This window comes from Phyllobates terribilis, unplaced genomic scaffold, assembly GCF_046119375.1.
Source record: "Phyllobates terribilis strain yellow unplaced genomic scaffold, ASM4611937v1 Scaffold_1__5_contigs__length_1240528914, whole genome shotgun sequence".
In the NCBI taxonomy this organism is placed as follows: Eukaryota; Metazoa; Chordata; class Amphibia; order Anura; family Dendrobatidae; genus Phyllobates; species Phyllobates terribilis.
The window spans coordinates 349,724,291-349,751,072 of NW_027362761.1; the positions used below are offsets into that span (position 1 = coordinate 349,724,291).

General features: G+C 42.4%; 1 protein-coding gene across 1 annotated transcript in view; it reads right to left on the bottom strand.

The window, feature by feature from the left end:
* Positions 1-26,782, bottom strand: part of TMEM132B (transmembrane protein 132B) — an 874,875-nt gene that overhangs the window by 688,318 nt on the left and 159,775 nt on the right. Inside the window, exon 2 of the mRNA XM_073676144.1 lies at positions 20,008-20,893. Within this exon, the coding sequence (XP_073532245.1) occupies positions 20,008-20,893 (886 nt within the window). The remainder of the gene's footprint in view (positions 1-20,007; positions 20,894-26,782) is intronic.

Here is a 26,782-nt window from a genome sequence, read left to right on the forward strand (position 1 = left end):
ATCACCTAGAATAAAGTTTTGAGTTGAAAACTGTTTGATTTCAGTTTCTAACAACCTGCTAATGCTTATAATTTCAAAAATGACCATTTTTTTGGTCTTTATTAAAATGAAAAGGTTGATCGAAAAGTTTGGGGGATCTAAGAGTGTGGCAACCCAGTAGTCATGATTACTTCGAATTCTGACAATATGAGGGTCATGCTGCAGGTAGTGCAGCAAGAAGGCACTTATGTGTCTTGCGCATCTCGGAGCCCCAAAATTATTTTCCGGGCTAGATGCAGCTAAAAATTATTTTTAATTTTAAATCTGGTGGAGCTTATTATAGATGGCCTAATAGGATCAGTGCTGCACACTGCTACAAAGCCCAAATTATTTTCCAGTCAAGATACAGATAAACATGATTAGTAATTTGAAAGCTTAAAACGTTTGGTAGGGTGATTTTAACCAATCATCAAGCTTTTACTCTCCCCAGGATGACACAGGGGTAGAAAAGTCGTTTCGGATCCATGATTTGTTCATCTTTATGAACGTGAGTCTGTCTACATTATCAGTGGAGAGCCGCGTGCGCTTATCTGTCAGCACACCACCAGCAGCGCTGAACACACGTTCAGACAGAACGCTGGCTGCGGGGCATGACAAGATCTCCAAGGCGTAAGTGGCTAGCTCCGGCCATTTATCCAGATTGGAAGCCCAAAAAGAGCAAGGGTCCAGTGACACAGTCGTGGCTTCAATGTTTACTTGGAGATACTCCTGTACCATCGTCTCTAGGCGTTGACTATGTGTCAGACTTCTTGTCTCCTGTGGCCTTGCAAAGGATGGGCTAAAAAAGTGGTGAAATGATTCCGCAAAATTGATGTTACCAGCAGATACTGTGGTTCTGTTACGGTTTGAGTGCTGAACACTTGACGGTCCCACGGTTGGCAAGTTGGAACTGTGAGATTCACTACGTGCACCACTGGTATTTTGTGGAAAAGCACATGTAAGATTCTGCAACAGTCTCTGCTGATACTCCTGCATGCGTGCATCCCTTTCTATGGTAGGAATAATTTCTGCAAATTTACTTTTGTACCGGGGATCTAACAGTGTGGCAACCCAGTAGTCAGGATTATTTCTAATTCTCACAATTCGAGGGTCATGTTGCAGGTAGTGCAGCAAGAAGGCACTCATGTGTGTTGCGCATCCAGGAGCACCAAGTCCCTGTTGTGTTGGTGGCGAGGTAACAATCATGCTTCCTTCCTCTGTCCTCTCCCCCCAACCTCGCACAACAGAAATGTGATCAAGGTCTCCCTCATCTGATGAGTCTTCCATCAGTTCGTCCTCCACTTCTTCCTGGGCTCCTGCACCTTCCTCACTAGTTTGGCTGCTACCATGCGCCCTGGTAAAACCATCTCCCCCACCCTCACATGCCTGCCGCCTTGGTGCTGCCGACCTTCTGGACCTTGCAGATGTTAGCCCTTCCGCATACAACTCCTCCTCCTCTACTTCCTCCACCTCCTCTTGTGCCACCACTTGACTCCGAATTCTGTTTAACATGTGCTCCAGCATGTAAATCACCGGAATAGTCATGCTGATAATGGCATCGTCAGCACTAAACATCTTCGTCGCCATTTCAAAACTGTGCAGAAGGGTGCATAGGTCCCTGATCTGAGACCACTCCTCCAGCGTGATTTGCCCCACCTCTGAATCTCGTTGGCCCAGGCTATACGTCAGAACGTATTGCACCAGGGCTTGTCGGTGCTGCCACAGTCGCTGCAACATGTGCAGAGTTGAATTCCACCGGGTAGGCACATCGCATTTTAGCCGGTGAAGTGGCAGGCCCAACGACTTCTGTAGAGATGTAAGTCGCTGAGCTGCGGGATGCGAACGGCGGAAGTGAGCACACAGCGACCGTGCCCTCTGCAGAAGGCCATCTAGTCTGGGATAGTGGGCTAAAAATTGCTGGACAACCAGGTTCAACACGTGAGCCATACAAGGCACGTGTGTGACATTGCCCCGGCGAAGGGCCGCACCCAGGTTTGCAGCATTGTCGCACACGGCCTTCCCTGGTTTCAGGTCCAGTGGAGACAACCATTCATGAAATTGGTTCTCCAGAGCTGACCACAACTCCTCAGCTGTGTGACTCACATTTCCCAGACATTTCAATGTAAAAACCGCCTGATGACGTTGAGCCCTACTGCCAGCATAGTAAGGAGGTGTGCAGGATCCCTTCTGCGCAGTTAGAAAGCTTGTGGCATGACCAGACAGGCTTTGGGTGCAGGTGGAAGACCGAGAGGAGGTTGAGGAGGCAGAAGCAGTGGAGGAACTTTGACATAAAGAGGATTGACGCACAACTCGTGGGGACGGCAAGACTTGGACAGCAGCCCCTTGTCCTGCTGTCACCATAGTTACCCAGTGCCCAGTCAGCGACATGTAACGCCCCTGTCCATGCCTACTCGTCCAAGTGTCTGTGGTGAAATGCACCCTGTCACACACAGAGTTTCTCAAAGAAGCGGTGATGTTGTGTGCGACATGCTGGTGGAGCGCAGGCACACCTTTCTTTGAGAAGTAGTGCCGACTGGGCATCTGGTACTGGGGCACTGCGACGGACATAAGGTCTCGAAAATCCTCTGTGTCCACCAGGCGGAAAGGCAGCATATCTGTAGCCAAGAGCTTGCAGATGGTGAAATTCAACCTCTTAGCTTTCTCATGGCTAGGAGGAAATGGTCTTTTACTTGTCCACATCTGAGGGACCGAGGGCTGGCTATTGTGCTTAGACGGGGTTGATAAGGGTGTCCCCGGCAAATTGCCGGTCTGTGAGGAAGATGCAGGCGGACATGTTAGGTTGCCTTCATCCAAAGGTGGTGCTATCGATGTCGGACAGCGCTCAACACCAGCTGGTGTTACCACCTCCAAAGAAAATGATGACCTGCCAATCACGCTGGCTGTTGCGGGTAAAGAGGTGGCAGGTCTGCGCCCCAAAACAGGTGTGACTGCTGTCCCCCCAGTCACAGAGGATGAAGAGGCCGCGGATGCACAAGATATGGCAGACGGTGGTTGGCCCGGCCGGCTAGGCCGCATTGTAGCACACTGAGCTTCCCACTGCAACTTATGCTTCATGTCCATGTGCCGGTTCATGCATGAAGTACTCAAACTATGTATTTTTTGGCCTCTACTTAGCTTTTGCTGACAAATGTTACAGATAACACGAGTTGGGTCATCTTTATCGATCTGAAAAAATGCCCAGGCTATGCAAGGCTTAGCACCCATGCGACCTGAAGAGCCACCACGACTTGTGGTGAGAGGCAGAGTTGTGTTTGAGGATGCAGTTGTTGACATGCTTCCAGTACTACGTCTCTGTCCAGGAAGGCGCAACCTGACCTCGTCGTCACTAGCATCTTCCTCCACCTCCTCTGCTGACCTCATCTCTTGGCTGACTGTGGGTTGACAGTAAGTGGGATCTCCGACCTCATCAACATCACCCTGTGCGTTATCACACCCGTCGTCCTCAGAGCCAACCTGTTCCTGCCCTGACAAAAAACTAAAGTTGTCGCTCCAATCAGGTATTTGAGTCTTATCATCGTCTTCCTCATTGTCTCCACCAACAGGAGTTACAGTTTGGGAATGAGGGTCTACATTATGGTCAGAACCTTCTGCGTCTGGTCCTGGATCCGACTCATAAAGATTCTGGGCATCAGTGCAGATCATTTCCTCGTCTGGATTCACAGAAGCGCTGGAGTCGACCTCTGATTCCCAGGCTATAGTATGAGTAAACAGCTCTGCAGACTCAACCATCTGTTCTACCTCATACTCAGACGGGCAGCTGGAGATTTGGGAGCTGTGAGGAAGCAAGTGCGATTTGGGTGACACCTTTGAGGACTGGAGTATTTGTGTTGTTGAAGTTGATGTGGAGGAGAGCCCACTTAAAGGAGCACTTGATATCCGTTGAAGCACCTGCTGTTTTTGTGCCTCATCTGGAATTTGTAGCGATTGGCGTGGCCGTAAGAAAGGGATCTTATCACATTGTCCGCTAAAAGAAGTAGACATTTTAGTTTGGCTGGAAGATGGTCTTTCTTCTGCAGATGTTACTGTTGCTTTAACACCTACCCCACGGACACAACCTTTTTTCCCCTTCCCAACACGCCTATTCCCCTTTCCACCAGCAGCAGGCCTTTTTCCACTCATTTTGGTGGTTAACTAATTCACAACTCTGGAGTTGTTTGCACAAAAAAACAATGGATGGTAACCGAGCAGAGCTGAGTGGCCAAACTGTGGTATTAGGCCAAAACTATTGGCTGGGTTAGATGCAGAAAAAAATTATTTTGAATTTGCAACCTGATGGAGGTCAGTATAGATGGACTAATAGAGAAAGTCCGACACACTACTAGAAGGCCAAATATTTTTTCAGAGGTAGATGCAGAAAAAAATATATTCAGTTTGCAACCTGATGGAGGTCAGTATAGATGGATTAATAGAACAAGACCCACACACAGCTAGAAGCCCAATATTTTTTCAGAGGTAGATGCAGAAAAAACTATATTCAGTTTGCAACCTGATGGAGGTCAGTATAGATGGACTAATAGAACAAGTCCCACACACTGCTAGAAGCCCAAATATTTTTTCAGAGGTACTGTAGATGCAGATAAAAATTAGTTTTAATTTGCAACCTGATGGAGGTCAGTATAGATGGACTAATAGAGAAAGTCCGACACACTACTAGAAGGCCAAATATTTTTTCAGAGGTAGATGCAGAAAAAAATATATTCAGTTTGCAACCTGATGGAGGTCAGTATAGATGGATTAATAGAACAAGACCCACACACAGCTAGAAGCCCAATATTTTTTCAGAGGTAGATGCAGAAAAAAATATATTCAGTTTGCAACCTGATGGAGGTCAGTATAGATGGACTAATAGAACAAGTCCCACACACTGCTAGAAGCCCAAATATTTTTTCAGAGGTACTGTAGATGCAGATAAAAATTAGTTTTAATTTGCAACCTGATGGAGGTCAGTATAGATGGACTAATAGAGAAAGTCCGACACACTACTAGAAGGCCAAATATTTTTTCAGAGCTAGATGCAGAAAAAAATTATATTCAGTTTGCAACCTGATGGAGGTCAGTATAGATGGACTAATAGAGAAAGTCCGACACACTACTAGAAGGCCAAATATTTTTTCAGAGGTAGATGCAGAAAAAAATATATTCAGTTTGCAACCTGATGGAGGTCAGTATAGATGGATTAATAGAACAAGACCAACACACAGCTAGAAGCCCAATATTTTTTCAGAGGTAGATGCAGAAAAAACTATATTCAGTTTGCAACCTGATGGAGGTCAGTATAGATGGACTAATAGAACAAGTCCCACACACAGCTAGAAGCCCAAATATTTTTTCAGAGGTACTGTAGATGCAGATAAAAATTAGTTTTAATTTGCAACCTGATGGAGGTCAGTATAGATGGACTAATAGAGAAAGTCCGACACACTACTAGAAGGCCAAATATTTTTTCAGAGGTAGATGCAGAAAAAAATATATTCAGTTTGCAACCTGATGGATGTCAGTATAGATGGACTAATACAACAAGTCCCACACACAGCTAGAAGCCCAAATATTTTTTCAGAGGTACTGTAGATGCAGATAAAAATTAGTTTTAATTTGCAACCTGATGGAGGTCAGTATAGATGGACTAATAGAGAAAGTCCGACACACTACTAGAAGGCCAAATATTTTTTCAGAGCTAGATGCAGAAAAAAATTATATTCAGTTTGCAACCTGATGGAGGTCAGTATAGATGGATTAATAGAACAAGACCCACACACAGCTAGAAGCCCAATATTTTTTCAGAGGTAGATGCAGAAAAAAATATATTCAGTTTGCAACCTGATGGAGGTCAGTATAGATGGACTAATAGAACAAGTCCCACACACTGCTAGAAGCCCAAATATTTTTTCAGAGGTACTGTAGATGCAGATAAAAATTAATTTTAATTTGCAACCTGATGGAGGTCAGTATAGATGGACTAATAGAGAAAGTCCGACACACTACTAGAAGGCCAAATATTATTTCAGAGCTAGATGCAGAAAAAAATTATATTCAGTTTGCAACCTGATGGAGGTCAGTATAGATGGACCAATAGAGAAAGTCCGACACACTACTAGAAGGCCAAATATTTTTTCAGAGGTAGATGCAGAAAAAACTATATTCAGTTTGCAACCTGATGGAGGTCAGTATAGATGGACTAATAGAACAAGTCCCACACACTGCTAGAAGCCCAAATATTTTTTCAGAGGTACTGTAGATGCAGATAAAAATTAGTTTTAATTTGCAACCTGATGGAGGTCAGTATAGATGGACTAATAGAGAAAGTCCGACACACTACTAGAAGGCCAAATATTTTTTCAGAGGTAGATGCAGAAAAAAATATATTCAGTTTGCAACCTGATGGAGGTCAGTATAGATGGATTAATAGAACAAGACCCACACACAGCTAGAAGCCCAATATTTTTTCAGAGGTAGATGCAGAAAAAAATATATTCAGTTTGCAACCTGATGGAGGTCAGTATAGATGGACTAATAGAACAAGTCCCACACACTGCTAGAAGCCCAAATATTTTTTCAGAGGTACTGTAGATGCAGATAAAAATTAGTTTTAATTTGCAACCTGATGGAGGTCAGTATAGATGGACTAATAGAGAAAGTCCGACACACTACTAGAAGGCCAAATATTTTTTCAGAGGTAGATGCAGAAAAAAATATATTCAGTTTGCAACCTGATGGAGGTCAGTATAGATGGACTAATACAACAAGTCCCGCACACAGCTAGAAGCCCAAATATTTTTTCAGAGGTACTGTAGATGCAGATAAAAATTAGTTTTAATTTGCAACCTGATGGAGGTCAGTATAGATGGACTAATAGAGAAAGTCCGACACACTACTAGAAGGCCAAATATTTTTTCAGATGTAGATGCAGAAAAAAATATATTCAGTTTGCAACCTGATGGAGGTCAGTATAGATGGACTAATACAACAAGTCCCACACACAGCTAGAAGCCCAAATATTTTTTCAGAGGTACTGTAGATGCAGATAAAAATTAGTTTTAATTTGCAACCTGATGGAGGTCAGTATAGATGGACTAATAGAGAAAGTCCGACACACTACTAGAAGGCCAAATATTTTTTCAGAGGTACTGTGGATGCAGATAAAAATTAGTTTTAATTTGCAACCTGATGGAGGTCAGTATAGATGGACTAATAGAGAAAGTCCGACACACTACTAGAAGGCCAAATATTTTTTCAGAGGTAGATGCAGAAAAAAATATATTCAGTTTGCAACCTGATGGAGGTCAGTATAGATGGATTAATAGAACAAGACCCACACACAGCTAGAAGCCCAATATTTTTTCAGAGGTAGATGCAGAAAAAAATATATTCAGTTTGCAACCTGATGGAGGTCAGTATAGATGGACTAATAGAACAAGTCCCACACACTGCTAGAAGCCCAAATATTTTTTCAGAGGTACTGTAGATGCAGATAAAAATTAGTTTTAATTTGCAACCTGATGGAGGTCAGTATAGATGGACTAATAGAATGATGCTATGCCCAAAAGATTTTACTTCACTAGGTGCAGTAAAAAAATTGGTATTCTATACACAGGTGGTATATCTTGCAACACAGATAGGCTACTCCACTGACTAACACACTCTGCAATAGGCCAAAAAGGATTAGCTTTGCTAGATTCAGCCAAATGCTGTGAAAAAAACTTGCACAGCACTGGCACAGACCTGCCTGGCAAAAACTGATAGGAACTCATGTAACCTAGTCCTGAAAAGGACTCCAATTACAATTAGTCTTTACTCCCACAACCTATCTATTTAAGAGCACAGACCTCCCTGATAAAAGTCGTAGGAAATGCTGTAACCTAGTCCTTAAAAGGGCTGCAATCACAACTATTCCCTACTCCCAAGCTATCTGTATATTTGTGCGAAAATTGGCTTGAAATTAACAAGGTATAGCGCACACAGCAACAGCGGTGCCGTCTAACACGCAGCTGCAGCAGTGAGAAAATGGTGGCGACGGGGAAAATGGCTTGGTCTTATAGGGCAAGGACATGTGACATACACTGCCAATGACACATGCCCTTGCTTGTGTGAAAAAAAGCACTTCGCTCCGTGTGTGCGCTGCTGATAGGCTGACAGATTGCACCTCCCCACTGTAAATGCGGGAAAGAGAAAAAAAAATGGAGATCTTCATTGTTCCTGCAGAGATCCATCCCCTGCCCCTCCCCCCACCCCGCTGTACACTCAAACTGCGTATTAACATTAATTTTCATCATTACTGAGAAAAAATCCAGTTATGATTTTGGTGCACGAACAGTTATCGAACATAACCTCGAACAGCCGAATTTTTCTCAAATTGTTCGTGTTCGCCGAACGGCTCGAACACCGCCCAAAACAGCTCGAATTTGAGATTGGCGAACAGTTCGAGTAGAACAACGCTCATCTCTACTCAAGAACAGTCACGGTCTCTCACCCCTGCTCTATTATGTATGGCGCTGTAGAGAGAAAAATTTGCGTGTGTTACTAACATGACCTATCACATGATCTATCAAATGGGATCATGTGACATGTCAAGTGATACGTCCGGTATCTGGGGGGGCCCACGCCTTCTAAACTGCCCGGGGCCCTGATTACTCTTAATCCACCCCTGAGCGCAGGTGGACTATAATATCATTCTCGGTTTTATTATCATACCCAGCATAGACCTTGGTTTAGCCAGAGGCTAAACTGTCTCAAATTGCTGCTGTCAAAGGGAAAGGATGGGCTATGTACTTGACATGTATGAAACCATGACAAGTATTGACAGTATTTGAATGTAGCTAGTCAAGTAAAGCTACCCAGACAAATTATATGAAAGTCGTCAAAGTGTGCCTATATTAGTGGGACTTACAGACCATCTGAAGAATATGGCTGCCTAACAACTCTCCCCCAACAGATGGTGTTGGGGGATGAGAATGATTGGGCCAGTAGAATTTCAACAGCCATTTTGTTTTCATCAGAGCTAAGCCACTGCCAAAGGAGTGTGGCAGCAGCATTTTCCTCTCTTCTTGTTGAGAACATGTGAACACTCGGCCAACGCTCATATTTATTGGGGAGTCCAGAGAAGATAGCTGTCTGCCAAACAGAAGTTTTACCAACAGTTATCTCAAGGACAGCTTAATTCATACATTACTACAGATACTGTAATACCTGTAAGCTTCATGTTGAGGAATTGGGGACAAATACACACAGATCTATCAATCAAACCAAGCTGTGCAATGAGAAATGTCCCCAGCTCCTTCTAAACTATTTTAGTTTTTTTCAGTAAGGTGCATTTATGAGCAAAGCATTAATGCCTGCAATGATGGAGCCTTTCACCGATTCATGTTGCCCATGGTTTGCCCAGTAAAAATGTCCTGGCAAGTTCAGTTACAGCATTCATTGTTGATAGCCTATAGATATACAGGAATGTGAGGGGTAGCAAAAGTGAGCCCAACAGATCAGTAAACTAAAGAACCCTCAATCACTGTCTTCAACAAGACAACCACTTCTTACTTTATAATTTGGGTTTTACTTCATCATTTTACGTAGAAGTAGTCTTCATAGCACATAGATACTTTTTAAATAGTGTTGAGCGAGTATGTTCTATTAATCCTTTCGCCGAATACGCTCAGGCCGAGCTCCGAGTATTTATAGCTGCTCGGTGATAAGGTTAAATCGCTCCCGTGTGCATGATTTGCAACTGTTTGACAGCTTTATTACATGTGAGGAATGTCTATTCAACCGATTCAACCATATCACCGAGTAGCTATAAATACTCGGAGCTCGGCCCGAGCATACTCGGACAGAACATACTCGCTCAACACTAGTTTTAAACTGAAAGACATCACTTAGTTACTGCACAGGAAGAATTCACTAGACCAGGGAAGATTTCTTTTTTGGCTGGAGGTACTGTATTTGCCCTTTCAGACAGTTGGAAGCATCTGAATTTTTATCATAAATCACAACCTTATGACTTTTACATGAAAGCATAAATATGTGAGGATTATCACTTGACTAATACGTTATTTAGAAAGAAAATGACATTAGACTTCTACAGTATTTTGAAAAATCTATCTAACACCTAAGCTTAAAGGGAATCTGTCAGTAGTCTTCACCCTCCTAAGCTGTCTATTTGGGCAGGCAGACCAAAATCAAAAAAGAAAAATCCCCTACAAACAATAGTCCTTTATTTATCAATTTAAAATGCCAATATATTGGTTTACACTCCCAATTAGAAATATAAATGTCAATTATGTGTTGCACACTGATAGGTCTAACAGTAGGGGTTTACCGGAACCAGAAATAAGAAATTACTGTCCCTATATTCACCCTATATCAATTTTCCCTACGTCGCTACGGTGGTTGGCACCCTAAATATGCGATATGGCGCCTCCACTCACCGTTAGCTGGCCCTTATAAACCCTGTTGTACACCCTATTACCAAAATCGTGCAATTAAACACGAGCCAAAACAACAATGATTTAATAATATCCAAAATATATTGCACTTTCCCAAGGCCCCTGAACATTGTCCAGTATTTGTAATACCCACTTCTAATGCCCATAAAGAAGCTGTGAAGGAATATGACATACATAGGAAACATGTAGCGTTGGCGTCTCTGCCTCCTGTCCGGCAGAGACGCTGATTCCCTTACTGCTGTGGGCCCAGTCCCGCACCCACCGCTCCTTCTCCTGGCTCCTATGCTGTGCCTGCCAGGCGTGCAAGCACCGCGCACAGATCCCCGGGCGCTGTGCTTAGGGCACACGCAGGCTCCCGGCTTCCACGCGCGCCATCCTAAAATGTCCCTGGCCACTGGCCGGAGGACATGTGCTATTTAAGGCACCTCCCCAAAAACAGAGGTGCCTGTGCAATGTTGTAGTTTGTCTGTTTAAATACTCTCTCCAGCCCTGAGGTCCCAGTGTTGCCCGCCAGCCTATCAGCCGTGCCCGCCAGCTTGTCTATCTGCCGTGCCCGCCACCTGTCTATCAGCCGGATCCACCTGCCGGTCCATCAAGCTGTACTCACCAGCCCGCCTGCCAGCCGAGCCTGTCTAACTGCTTACCAGCCATGCCTACCCACCAGCCTATCTACCGTGCCAGTTAGTGACTGCTGTCAGTCTCGTGGGAGTTGCCTGCTCTCACACGATGTCGGTCCCAGAGTAGCACCTGGTCCACCTTCCCGGTCCCTCCTTGGTTCACAGAGTCGACTAAGCTGCTGTATAGTCAAGGTCGGTCCGAGTAGGTCCCTAGTTACGTCCCTCTGGTCCCTCCTTGTACCACGGCACAGTAGTTCCACCACCCAGACCCGTAACAAAACAATTCATAATTCCACATTCACAGATTCTGCAGTATAAATACTTGTATGCACTATTAGTAATAGTCTAATCACTCCAATAATGTATTGCACAAGCCCAAGGCCTATGGATAACCTCAATAGGTAACTACTGCCCCCTTGCTACAATACTGGCGTCTAGGGTAAACAGTTTTATAAGTGCAATATACATGCTCAGAAAAGATTTTTGGCACTTATCCCATCAGAGGGCACTGTTCTGTCCCAACACCTTTCATCAGGGAACTTTAAAGTGATCAAAGATTCAGACTTGCAGACACAGGTACTATCATTGAGAAATTACTACGGGACACAGGATCAATGCTGTAAGCTCCAGGCAGCAGGTCTGTGCCCCTTAAATAACTATAACAATCACTCACAACCTTGAAACTACCTGCTGTTAGCCTATGAAACAAAAATGCGTCCTAACGGTCTGCAGACATACTCCACCCCTCCCATCGGGTCCCGTGATGTTAATCAGTGGAACGCAAATGCATGCCATCGGTCAAAGAAAGCGTCACCCGCCATAGAGGTGGGTATCACAAGTTCTGGACAATTGTTCAGTGGCCTTGGGAAAGTGCAATATACTTAGGACATTATTTAATCGTTTATTATTTATTGTTGTTTTGGCACGTGTTTAATTTGCACGATTTTTGTGGTAGACCGGCTCACTCGGCTGCACACGGAGGTAGACATGGAACGCTTTCTCTTTAAGTTTATTATTGATTTATTAAAAGACGGCATAAACCAATTTAGAGTTCATAAAAATAAACACAGCCCTTCTGGCATAACGGCAAAACCAAAGAAAATGTACAGCATAATCCTTACATCGGCAGGGGTCCAGCCACCCAGGGTTAGCAAAACACACAGTTCAGGTTAGCACAAAACATAAGCTCCTCTCTCTGGAGTCTCAGCAAACCATCAATTTAAACCCTAAACCACACCCTTGGGTGGAGACAGGGAGAACAATCTGCCACCCGCTCTATGGATGCTGCTTAACCCATCTCAACACTTACTGTGCTGGAGCAAAAACGTTTGGGTTTCAAATCACTGTAGCTAATAGCCTCAGTGAAACATACCTCACCTCCAGTACTTTGCCAGTGACTTTGTCACATATCTCCCCCCTCTGCCCAAAGCCGGAGGATTTGGCACCCTCAGTTACCAAACAGGAAAGTCTAGACAGGGCATCTGCATTACCATGTAGCTTCCCGAGCCTGGCTCCACACGAAAACTAAAATCCTGGAGGGATGCATGATCTGACACTAGCCTGAATTTCCAGCGTAAAAGGCAGTACCTCAGGGTGTCAATTTCCCACTTGATGGCCAGGCACTCTTTTTCCACGATGGCATAGTTTTTCTCACAGTTAGAGAGTTTTCGGCTCAAGTACGGGATGGGATGTTCCTCCATGTTAACTTACTGAAGTCCGATGCGATCAACACCGGCTGTTTACAAAAGGCGAACTTCAATTCCTGCAATGTCATCTTGGCTTCAGAAGACCATTTGGCCATCGACGTCTTTGGGCCCCTAAGAACGTCATCAGGGGTGCGGCTAACATGGCAAAATTCGGGATAAATCGGCGATAGTACCCTATAATTCCTAGAAACGCCTATACCTGTTTCTTGGAGACCTGTTGAGGCCAATTCTGGATTGCCTCTATCTTATTCACTTGTGGCTTGATTTCGCCCCTTCCGACTACATAGCCCAAATATTTTGCCTATTTTGTCCTATGGAGCACTTATTTAGGTTTATCGTAAACCCTGCCTCCCTCAGCGCATCCAGTACCTCCTGGACCTTCTGCAGGTGACTTCCCCTGCTTCCACTGCTGAAGATCACAATGATGTCCAGATAAGCGGCAGTGCACTTTTTGTGAGAAACTAGGATCCGGTCCATGGGCCTCTGGAAGGTGGCTGGGGCTCCCTGTAGACCAAACGGCATCCTGTTGTACTGAAAGCACCCGTCAAGAGTAAAGAAGTAGATCTATATTGGTATTTTAAATTGTTAAATAAAGGACTATTGTTTTTAGGGGATTTTTCTTTTTTGGTCTTGGTCTGTTGACCCCTGATATATATTTTTCTTTGTGGCTTCCTCCTACATGGGTACGTCAGTAATAAAAAGTTGAATAAAATGATACCTTGATATCTGTGATCTGATGTCTTATTCAAGAGAAATTCACATTTTTCTTCAGATGAAAATGAGGTGTTCCAGGATATGAGCCGGACACTGATCTCACTCAGAATCTGCCTCCAGAGGTTATTCTAAATAATAGGAGGCATTACCAGTGTGATGTGTAATATCCGCTCTATGTTCTTCTGATCTACATGTCTCACATTGGTAACATCCTCTTTCATTTAAAATAGCAGCTAATAATGGTGGTTGATTTGGTGCATGCTAGTCTTGGGACCAGAACGGGCTGATATAGATGGCGGACAATTATCATACTTAGCCACACTCCCTGAGGAAGCGACGAACGTGAAACGCGATTTGGGGATTTGGGTCGAGGTACAGCCCTGGATTTATGCAATGGGTATTAACCTTTTATTATAATACTTGCTCACTAGCTTTTCAGATGCTTCTCACTGCATTGTTTGCAAATAATTATATTTACCAAAACCATTTCATGTATGTTTAAAAACTACAAAAACTAAAGTTGTGAAAAGATATAAAATTGGGGGCAGGGGAATGAAAATAAAATATGACAAAATTGAACGAACCCTTGTCAGAATCCAAGCAAAATTATCCACTAGAAAATAAAAGCTGACATTTTATGGATTACTTTGGCCAACATTGATACCTGTTTTCTGAAAAATTTGAGGCACAGTGTGTCTGAAGAACTATTCTAAGCTATTTTATGTGGCAACTGGCAACTAACATATTCATGCTGCTTAAAAAAACAAAATAATATGTAAACTCCTTAGGAAATGTTTAAAGTATTTTATAACATTAAAATTTAATCTCCAATTGTACCCATTTTAGGAGCTATAATGTATCATATGAAAAAGACATGTTGAAATAAATAAGTTTAATTGGAAGCAGAGCAAAAAGATAGCCAGGATAAATCAAACCCCAGCATGATAAATTCTGGAAAAATCACAGGGCTAGAATATTGCATGTGATATACTATGGGACAGTGGTGTAGGGGGCTGATGAGAAACTCTTCAAAGAAATAACTTAGGGGCAATTTTCCTTTTGAACTCGACAACAGCCACTGAATATCTCCAATTGGTATTCATCTCTGCAGGAGTGAATATCATGTAAACTAGCTCCAGCAAAACTGTTCCCTTTCTTTCATCAACTTGCTAACTGGCTACATAATAAGAAAGATAAGTATGGATGGAGGACCATATGTGGTGTTTGATATACTATAGCGGATACTCTGCCTAGTGATGAGTGAGTATGTACTGTTAACCCTTTCGGCGAGCATGCTCGGGTGCTCGCCGAATATCTTCAGAATGCTCAGGTGTTATGTTTCAGTCACTCCTGCTCATGATTTGCGACTGTTTGACAGCTTTAATATATGTGAGGAATGCCTAAGAAACAGGCATTCCTCACATGTATTAAAGCTGTCAAACAGTCGCAAATCATGCACACAGATTGACTAAAACATAACACCCGAGCACGCCGAAGATACTTGGAAAACACCTGAGCATGCTCATAAATCTCGAGTAACGAGCATGCTTGCTCATCACTAGTTATATCTAATAAAGCTTACAGTTATACATAGAACTTTTTACAGAAAATGAAGGCGTGGTTAAATGACCCTTTGGGACTATATACAGTTTCATGCTTTGCTCACTTCCATATCGGGAGGGGAGCGGAGCTGGTGAAGTCACAGGTATCTGATTGGCAGGTATCGTGCACCTATCTTATTCATTAGATTTAGACAAGAGCCCAATGTCCTGGCAGGTACCAGTAGACGTGACATACCCAACACCACTCCCCTCCCAATGTGGAAGTGGAGAAGAGCAAAAATAATCGTTTAAGCTAAGAAAAAAAAAAGCCCACAGCTGATGTCCCATACATGAGAACTGAACATTCTCCAAGGTAGTGTACCTCATTGTGGCTACAACTTTATTTTATTACTTTCCTTTAGTCAATAGTAATCACTATGGCCACTTTCACATGAACAAATTTTGGTAAGTATTTTGCATCAGTATTTCTAAGCCAAAACCAGGAGTAAGAACCTACAGACAGAAAGTATAATAAATGGATTTTGTTCCTGATCCTTTTTCAGTTACAAATACTGATGCAAAATACTGACCAATATACACCCCTTAAAGTACATGTACACACCAGAACAATGCGAATGGAGCCTGATCAGCAGTGATCTGAGACTGTAGTGCTCTAAGGCTGCATTCACATATCCGAGTGATACATGAGAGCGCTGTTTGATTTTTTTATCAGAAAGCACAAGGACCCATACACTTAAATGGATCTATTCATGCATCTGAGAAAATCATAGACCTCAGTGTGGTATCCATGAGAGTTCCTATTTTGGTCCATTTTGCAAATCAGACTCGGGATCCATGACACATGGATGAGATCTGAATACTTCCAATTTGCTTCCATTTTGCTTCCACTGGATCCGTTGCTTAAAGGGGTATTCCTATTTCCAAGATCCTATCCCAATATGTAGTAGGTGTAACAATAATAATATTAACAAATACCTCCAATTAGAAATGTAGAAGCGTTCTTCTGATTAGCTATGTTGCTTACCCCATGTGCAGGACATTGGAGTAGCTTAGGTATCTAACTAACTGTCAATATATGAGTGGTTGTAACCATGGATATCTAAGCTATTGCAGTGCCCTGTAGATGGGGTAAGTGACATAGCGAATCAGAAGAACCATACTACATTTCTAATTGGAGGTATTTGATAATATTATTATTATTACACCTACTACATATTGGGATAGGACCTTGGAAATGGGAATACCCCTTTAATGATAAATTTGTAAAAAAACATGTGACCTTCCAGGGGTCTTTATATTGGCTTGGGAACAAAGTCACTCCATTAGTGGAAAAAAAAAGAACAGAAAAAAAACTTGTTCATTTGTCACAGATGGTAACATTCCCATGGATGTGTAACTATAGTCTTAGTTGTAGAATGGTGCAGCCTTAATATATTGTCATCCAGGCTCTTCCATATATGCACAGATATACTCACCTTGGTGGCCATTATTTTTTTTGTAGCATATATATGCTAAATCCATTAAAATTATATATTTCTTAAGCTTTATCTAAAAGTAGAACATCGATTTTAAAACTCTATATACAGCGTATTTCAATGTCACCATGTTTTTACATCTATCTATTGGTCCTTTTACAGTAATTCTGCGCAGACAAGTAAGAAATGAATTGATGGAATAAACCCAGAATTGAATAAAATCAGGTCAAGTTTACCGCAAATAAAAAACAATGCTATATACAGAAGAAGTGAGAAGCCAAGTGAGATGGCTCATGAAGAAAGACGAGGATCTGGTATGAAGTAAAACCTAACTCAGATGGAAAGGCAGAGCCTCGTCTTGTAATATAAGATTTTCTGCTAATGAAGCAAGCCAATGGGGTGCAACCTCAGTGTAACATTGTCTCCTTGCTTCTGTCCTTGTGTCATTCGAAATGAAACAAAAAAAACATTAATGGAAGGAAAACTTGTTTGAAGATAATTGGCTAGATCTGCCAAAATGGAAAAAAAATTAAGAAGGAAAAATATGAGTGAATCTTTTGAAAAGGAAACTAATTAAAACTGGCTAATCCGATCCTATTACTGTCTGCAAAACTGTGACCGATCATAAAAATAAAGCACTGACAGATTCGGGCTTAACTGGACTGTGCTGTAACAGTTTCCTCACATTATGAAGGACTTTGAAGTGGTTAAATAACCTGAAGAGCTGTCACAAAACTTCAGGCTTCTGAGAAACAACTGCTTCAATTATAATGAATGGAAAAGCCTCGGGGAAATTTCAGGGTGTAAACATTTTGTCTGTTTGGTTCAATATTTTATATGTTTAGATTTTATGCCTATTTATGTCTTCATCTTCAGCTATTCAAAAGTGGATATTTAGTACTTTCAGTTCTCACTTTTCAGAAGAGTGGATTTCATGGTCTGCACTGGAGGACACAAGAGAAGAAGAAGAGGGTCCCTCTGTAAGGACAGTATTTGGGCTCTTTGCATCCAATAAAGCAAAATTGCACCTACTTTGGAGGTAGCAAATGGCCCCCTTACTTATTGGGCCCCTGTGCGGGTGAACAGGTTGCTCCAATGATGTGTCCACCCCTGATGGTCTGTACACGAACGTCAAAGCATTGACCTGTTTCGGGTGTCCTAACCCAAATTATCAGCTTGAGGATCAGGAGACCTAAGGCCAATTTGTGCACTGCAGTGTAAGATCTGTGCCAGTGCCTGTCCCACCTATTGCCACGTTGTCCAACGCAGGATGACTATTTGGTAGCCCTGTATTACTCCTGGGATTTGTGGCTCTGGCTAGTCCAGAAGCTTTGGGGTTAAATCCAAGCTAGTTTGTCTTTCGTCTTGCTGGCAGCCCTCGGTGGGACTGCTCACTATTTAAACCCCTGGGAATCAGCTCCCATTGGCAGTTATAGCCCAACTAGCTCTTGTGTGTATCTCAGCTCCTATTTTAGTGGATATTCCTGAATCTAACTTTGGCTTGTTTACTGAAAATTCTCATGCCTTCGGTTTTGTACCTACCCATACCTCCTGCTTCTGACCCGGCTTCCTGAGTATTCTTCTTGCCAGCTTGCACCACCGAACCACAGACAACTCTGTGGACCCAGTGTAGGGGGCCTCTGTGTAAGTCAAGATCCTTGTACCAGGGTTAAAGGGTAAAGACCAGGGCAGCCCATGGGTTCTGGTAAATGGAGTGGCTAGCGCAAACTGACATTTTTAGAACCATCAGGTGACCACAGAGTCCTTGTAACGTGATTCATTTAAGGCGCTTGTTTCAAAGCAGTCTACCATTTATAGGTAGTAAACGCCACCCAATACTGAAAGTTCACAAATGGAAAAGTAATTTTAAAAAGCAAAAAAAAAGCATTTTGCCAATTCCTGAGGTGTTAGCCTCTTAGGTACTACTGATTATTTGTTAGTTCACTTGGCATGGCCACTGGTATACCCTAACTAGCATATACATGAGATGACTTCAGCTAAGTCACCATCTGAGCCCTGCATTAAAGGGCTTATTCAGGACTGTTATTTTACTATCAGCCTAGTTGCTAACTCCTGCATGTTCTGCCCAACGCATATCTGTCCTTGACTGCTCCTGCTGGTGACTCTGTGGCTTCTGCTGACGTCACATCGACAGAGCAGCGCCTTCTCTTCCGCTCTGCTTTGCTGATGGGGCATGACTGCCAATGACATGCTGATTGACAGCAGGCTCCCCTCTGCCTAATTGCAGGAAGCCAGCTCTCAATCAACATGACATCAGCAATTACGCCCCGTTGACAGAGCAGCCCAGAAGAATAAGAGCTTTTCTGTTGACGTGGAGCAGCCAAATCATCGGCAGGAACGGCATCGGATAGAACAGGCACATAGTTACTAGCTAGTTAGAAATTACCTGCCTGTTAGATTTTTGGCTCATTGTAAAACATAATTAAGTTCTGGATAACCCCTTTAATAAGTCTAATGGTCACTGCCACTGCATTGGAACTAATGGGGAAACTATTAGAAAATGAGTTTTCTCTAATCCGAGCAGTTATAACAGGACTAATTCTGTTTGTTTCAGCCACTTTCCTGCTGATGATCATATGTCATAAGTAACAACGCACACATGGTTATCTTCTCCTAGTAACCATTATTCTTTTGTCAAAATCATATACATTTCCCAAACATTTACTCTGCTACTCCAGTATGAATCATTACAAAAGAATGCAAGAATATTTTTATTTAATTGTATGATTAGAACTTTATGTTGTGCCCATTCTTTTGTTATTCCATATAGAAATTTTTAAATAAGTTGATAACTAGGTGTTAGGGCACAGTCAGGCGGCCATATAAATTGATGGAAAAGCAGTGTATGGGCTGGCCGACGGCACTCCCGACCCCAGCGTGACAGCTTCATATATTTCTACGCAGCGGTAAAACTCGGGTCGGGAGAGCCGCCATCCGTGCACTGCATTCCAATCTCGGTCCAATTTAAACGGCCGTCTTACTGCGCCCTTACCAGTTGGGGGTACACCCCTGCACAGTATCATACTGTCCAATCAATGTTGTACTCCCATTTGACAAGTGGAATGATAACACCTAATTGTCAATTAATTCAAACATTTATCGGAGGGAAAAGTTCTAAGAAAAACAAAGTTAATTTCATAGGTAATCATAGAAATTGTAAATTCCTAAAACAGACATGTCAGGCATGGTGGTAGGTCATCTTCAAGAATTTGTGCTTGATTTTAATTATTTGTTACAGAGCAGTATTGATTGAATAAATAAAAGTCTAAGAATACCACATTGCCAACATGTGTGTGCTAGGTCAATACGAAAAAATATATAGGTTTTGGTGGGTTATCCTTCTGGACCTGGTAATTTAATGCCTGAATTTTCCAATGGCCAATGTACACGACTTATAGGGTGAACATAAAACATAGCTTTTTTCATAGCGCACAACATACCTCAACATGAACTGATGGATCATGGAGCTTCCGGCCACTGATACAAAGAATGTTACGATGTCTCCGACTTTCACTGGACTCGGGGGGTATTGGATCTGTATGTTGTTATCCAGTGGGAGCACTGACATTCTCATGGTGTCTTGGGTTGGGTATACAATTACGCTGCCAAATCTTTCCATTGCACTTGAAACTTTTTGGTCAGTGTCCTTGTTGGGTTGAATTCTATTTGACCATTTTGTTTCCTCTGAAGAACATTCTTCATCTTCGTTGGTGGTATATACAACGTAGTGCAGTTCAACTGGTATTCCTTGTGGGGGAACTGAGAATACATGACCCTCTGTGGGAGGAGAAGTACCCAACCAACTAGGCAGTAACTCTAGCTCGGCTACACATAACCCCAGCTGTCCTTTCAGTCGGCAGCTTGCAGAAAGTTCACGGTTTTCTAAGACAGCAACCATTCTGACGCATGGTAAAATCTCTGATGGATGATAGTCCTGCCAGTCCTTTCCTGTGATATAAAACAAAGCCTGAACTTTGGGTTTGTCAGAATATATAGTGCTCTCTATGATGTGGGATTTTAATTGCCAGTTAAATGTGAATCTGTTGGTAGAACTGAAAGTACTTGAGGTAATAATCACATTTTTTGGCACAGTTTGTTCTGCTGAGTAGGGTCCATAGGTGGCATTTATTGCCGGTGGCACCTTGGCTTTGTATATGAAAAGTGGTTCTGTTCGGGACTGTAAGCTTGAGTTTTTCATGAGGTCTTGATTGGCTTCTTTAAGGAAGAAAGAAACTTCAGAATTACAAACATGATAGCTCACAGGTAGATGCACCGGGACGGATGAGAACCTCTGTATAGTGTCCATTGTCACCCGACTTTCTGTCACTGTAAAGGAGAAAAATAGAATATTAAGGTTAGCAAACTTCAATGGAGGAAAATTGATGTTTTTGTCATTTAATAGAATGATGTTCGTACAATGCTTTATGAAGATAAAGAGATACCTTTAAAGGGTTATTCCCATCTCCAAGATCCTATGCCAATATGTAGTAGGTGTAATAATAATAATATTACCAAATATCTCCAATTAGAAATGCAGCATAGTTCTTCTGATTCGTTGTCGCTTACCCCATGTGCAGGTATTGCAGGACATTAGGTATCCATGGTTACCACCACTAACAGCTAACTAACTAACTGTCACTATATGAGTGCTTGTAACCATGGATAGTAGTAAGTAGTAGTAAGTTACTGCATTGCCCTGAAGATGGGGTAAGCACCATAGCAAATCAGAAGAACTACACTACATTTCTAATTGGAAGTAGTCGCTAATATTATTGTTATTACACCTACTGCATACTGGTATAGGATCTTGGAGATGGGAATACCCCTTTAAAGAGCTTTTCCAGCAGATGAAAATTATATAAAAACTTTTAGGCTGGTTAAAAATAAAAGAAATAATAGTCACCTTCATTAGTTCTGCATAACTTCTGTTCACATGCTTACTACGTCCCCACTGGTCTGTACTTACTGGTTCCATCTAAGCATAAGAACAGGAGCTGCACAGGGTTGGTAAGAATGGCTATTACTTCTAATTTTTAAGACTTTTTAAAACTAACTTTTAACGGTGTTTTACGAGATCAAAAATATTATTCAAAGGGAATCTGTCATGAGGTTTTTGCTAGCATATCTAAGAGCAGCATGATGTAGGGGCAGAGACCCTGATTCCACTGATGTATCACTTACTTTACTGGGTGCTGCGATTTTAATTAAAACCTGTTTTCTCTGCTGCAGATCTTGCAGTTCTCTGAATGCTGAGCTCTGTATAACCCCGCCCACATCACTGATTGGCAGCTTTCTGCGTACACTGTGCATAGGCAGAAAGCTACCAATCAGTGGTGGGGGCAGGGTTATACAGAGTGCGTGAATATAGAGGACTACTTAGCAGCAGACCAAATAGTCCTCTAGTGATAATCTCCTGCTGATAAAACAATGATTTTATAAAAACTACACTAAGTAGATCAGTAAGTGACACATTGCTGGAATCAGGGTTTCTGCCCCTACATCAAACAAATGCCTGGTTACAGATTTCTTTTAAGCAATGTGGTTTACTAGAACCAGCACAAATCTTGTCCATATACTGTCCCTGACATTGCAATGCAGCCCCATTCAATGGAAATTGTTAATACAAAACCCATAATGAATTCTGTAGCTGTTTTTGGACAAAAAAAATAACCATTTTTAATCTCAGCCTTTGTAAAGAGCTGTTAGTAATACTGAACTGAAACAAGACGGGAATGGGCGACCTGCAGCCCTGCCCGACATGCATAGATTTTATATCGCATCCCACCTTAAAAATGATCCACAAATTCAGTTTAATCTTTTTATGATGTTTTTCTGCACTTTTCCTTTTAATGCGTCTCATTTTACATATTATCACTAAGCGCACTGTAATGAAAAGAGATGTAATAGTCGAAAGATATGACGGCTTTAAAACTGTTTTAAAATCTGGATCCCGTCGTTTTATCTCTTTCCCATTTCTACGCTCCTCAAAGCTGAGAAGGATTAGTGAATACTTCGGGTACGGAGCTGTCACACTGCATCTCAAATTCGGAGGATCTTAGCAAAGTATATTTACCCAATGCTATCAGCCATACATCTTGGACATGAAATGAAATGCTGTTTTATTGACACAATTCATTGTGATCTATAATGTGTGAAGATAGCTCTGCATTTCTATCTCTCTAATGAACATAATTTATATGATCTATGATATATAAAAGCAATTGCATCGGATATTACGCTACAAGCCAGTACAGCGTGATTAAATCACTTTTATTGGGCATTGTTAACTGCCACACCAGAGGCGACGATAGCAGAGCGGAGGGTTAATCATTATTATTTGTTGTCTTGCAGAGATTCCTGGGATAAGATTTTCATTTTATAAGTACAAATATCTATCTGTCCTTTCAACCAAATTTTTTTTAAACTCATTTTTGAAGAGGAAGAGTTTAAAACATCATAGTCAAACAATCAATCTTAAAGCAGTTGCGCACTACTTTATCATTGATGACCTAACCTTAGGATAGCTCATCAATGTCTGATCTGTCAGGATACGGCATCCCCGCCGATCAGCTGTTCTCAGTTTTGGCAGCGGTGGATGCCGGCCGGGAATGCTCAATTGCGGTGCTGCTCCGTCGTCTGATAGAGATACTGTCTCCTATTGATTTGAATAGGAGGTGGATGTGCATCAGAAGATGGAGCAGCTCCACAACTGAGCATTTCTGGCTGGCGGCTGCCACCGTCTACACAGAAAACAGCTGATTGGCGGGGTCGCCGGATGTTGGACACCGACCCATCAGACATTGATGACTTATCCAAAGGATAGGTCATCAATGATAAAGTAGTGGACAGTCTCTTTGAAGTTAGGATACTATGGACAGATCTGTGATTTCTGTAGAATAGAATTCTTAAAAGTTTTGCAATGAAACAGAGACTCGGTTAAAGGGATTGTCGACCCATGAGAACATTTCTGACAAGCCCTGTATCTTGCTGAACCCTAGCGGTATGTAATATATACACCATTAGGATTCAGTTCTGCTTGCCAGTTCCAGTATGTGATTTGCATGGTTGAGGGCACATGCCAACCAGAGTCTCAGCCATTTCTCTCAATTTTCTACTTGCATAGCTGCGGTCATGTGTCGACTGCTGGAACCATGAAGCTGCAGGACTTGGCAAAAAATTCCTCAAGTGTTGACACTCCCTTTAGGCGAGTTATGTGAACCATCAATGAATTCTAAACAAAAAGGCTTTCTATAGAATCAAACCCCTTTGGCACTGCACAGAGACTTCTGCAAATTTGACACAACATTCTAAGCAATAAGAAGAAATGCAAATTGTTTCCAATTTACAAAGAATTTTGAGTAGTAACAGAAATCTATGGACAGCTTTCATAGCAATCACATCTTTCTATGACAGATCAGAAAATCATTTTGACTGGTAGGCAGGATGTTGGCTCAGTTGTTGGAACTGCAGCTTTGCAGCGCTGGGGTCCTGGGTTCAAATCCCACCAAGGACAACATCTGCAAGGAGTTTGTATGTTCTCCCTGTGTTTGTGTGGGTTTCCTCCGGGTTCTCCGCTTTCCTTCCACACTCCAAAGACATACTGATAGGGAATGTAGATTGTGAGCCCCAATGGGGACAATGATGCTGATGTCTGTAACGAGTTGTGGAATTAATGGTGCTATATAAGAAAGTAAAATAAATAAATAGACTAGATTTCACCTTTGAATTCAGCTCAGATGGCAAAATGTTAGAATGATCACAAATAAAAGGTCTACACTTTAATACTTTTTAGAAATGGCACCCTTAGGGTTCTTTTATCACTGCATTCTGCAATGCTCATGTGACGTTTGTCAGGAGTGGCATCCTTCACTCTGATGGTTTGTCGGGAGTGGCATCCTTCACTCTGATGGTTTGTCAGGAGTGGCATCCTTCACTCTGATGGTTTGTCAGGAGTGGCATCCTTCACTCTGATGGTTTGTCAGGAGTGGCATCCTTCACTCTGATGGTTTGTCAGGAGTGGCATCCTTCACTCTAATGGTTTGTCAGGACTGGCATCCTTCACTCTGATGGTTTGTCAGGAGTGGCATCCTTCACTCTGATGGTTTGTCAGGAGTGGCATCCTTCACTCTGATGGTTTGTCAGGAGTGGCATCCTTCACTCTGATGGTTTGTCAGGAGTGGCATCCTTCACTCTGATGGTTTGTCAGGACTGGCATCCTTCACTCTGATGGTTTGTCAGGAGTGGCATCCTTCACTCTGATGGTTTGTCAGGAGTGGCATCCTTCATTCTGATGGTTTGTCAGGAGTGGCATCCTTCACTCTGATGGTTTGTCAGGAGTGGCATCCTTCACTCTGATGGTTTGTCGGGAGTGGCATCCTTCACTCTGATTGTTTGTCAGGAGTGGCATCCTTCACTCTGATGGTTTGTCGGGAGTGGCATCCTTCACTCTGATGGTTTGTCGGGAGTGGCATCCTTCACTCTGATGGTTTGTCGGGAGTGGCATTCTTCACTCTGATGGTTTGTCAGGAGTGGCATCCTTCACTCTGATGGTTTGTCAGGAGTGGAATCCTTCACTCTGATGGTTTGTCAGGAGTGGCATCCTTCACTCTGATGGTTTGTCAGGAGTGGCATCCTTCACTCTGATGGTTTGTCAGGAGTGGCATCCTTCACTCTGATGGTTTGTCAGGAGTGGCATCCTTCACTCTGATGGTTTGTCAGGAGTGGCATCCTTCACTCTGATGGTTTGTCAGGAGTGGCATCCTTCACTCTGATGGTTTGTCAGGAGTGGAATCCTTCACTCTGATGGTTTGTCAGGAGTGGCATCCTTCACTCTGATGGTTTGTCAGGAGTGGCATCCTTCACTTTGATGGTTTGTCAGGAGTGGCATCCTTCACTTTGATGGTTTGTCGGGAGTGGCATCCTTCACTCTGATGGTTTGTCGGGAGTGGCATCCTTCACTCTGATGGTTTGTCAGGAGTGGCATCCTTCACTCTGATGGTTTGTCAGGAGTGGCATCCTTCACTCTGATGGTTTGTCAGGAGTGGCATCCTTCACTCTGATGGTTTGTCAGGAGTGGCATCCTTCACTCTGATGGTTTGTCAGGAGTGGCATCCTTCACTCTGATGATCCCATATCAGAAAATGTTTGATGAATTTTTACTGGATACTTTAGTATGGAAAAGGACAGTCTTTAGAGGCTTTACCATACAGAAAACAAAAGGTATCCCCATTATATTCTGCCCATTAGATGCCAAAAGAACATCCCTTTAGCCTGTCCGTATAATAGTAGCCTAAAGACACCTTTGATATATGTGCTGGGAGCCTTTCTAAGGCCTCATTCAAATGTACATTTTTCTCACGTACAAGAAAAATGGACGGATTATTTTGATGTGTTTGATCAGAGCGTCATCGGTTTCTCTCGCTTGTGTTGAAAAAGAAAACTTTCTCCACATTCTTCTTTCTGACAGTCTGTGAAAATGACATCCGAGTGCGGTCAGATTTTTTCATGGACCCATATAATTGCATTGCTGATTTTTATCTGACCTACGAATCAAATCGGACATGTCTCCGCGACCTTCCGCGAACCACTCGCTTGTAAATGGCCCCATAGACTATGACAGGTAGGAGTGCTACCCGTGAAAACCACAGATAGCAGTTGTACATGAAAAACAGATGCCTGGATGAGGCATTACACATATGTCATTCATTCAGACATGCAGCCATCCATGGGACCTACACACAACAATACTCAACCAATGATCGAGTCCGGTCTAGATGTTATTGATGTATGTGGTAATTAAAAGATTTATGCCTGATGATGTTATCAAAAAGATAGTTTTATGATTCGCTGTTTGCACTTGCACATATAATTACCATGTTAAAAAGTACATAGATTTTTCATGACATTTATTACCCATTACATAACACCTTTGGTCCATCTTTTCTTAGTATTCTTCACTGTGTCCATCCTCTGTTACTCCTCCAGGAAATGTATACAGTTTGTGACAACTGAATGCTACCATTCCTCTTGATTTATCTTTATATATACTAACAGTCTTAACACTGATTCAACAGTATTAAGCCGACCATACACATTAGATGGCTGTCGGCCAAATGATGGTTAGGCCAATCGGTCAGTTGGCTGCCATGATGGCCACCTCTCCCAAACACAGGAGTACTCATTCGGGTGAGCGTTCCTGTGTTCTCTATAAAAAAA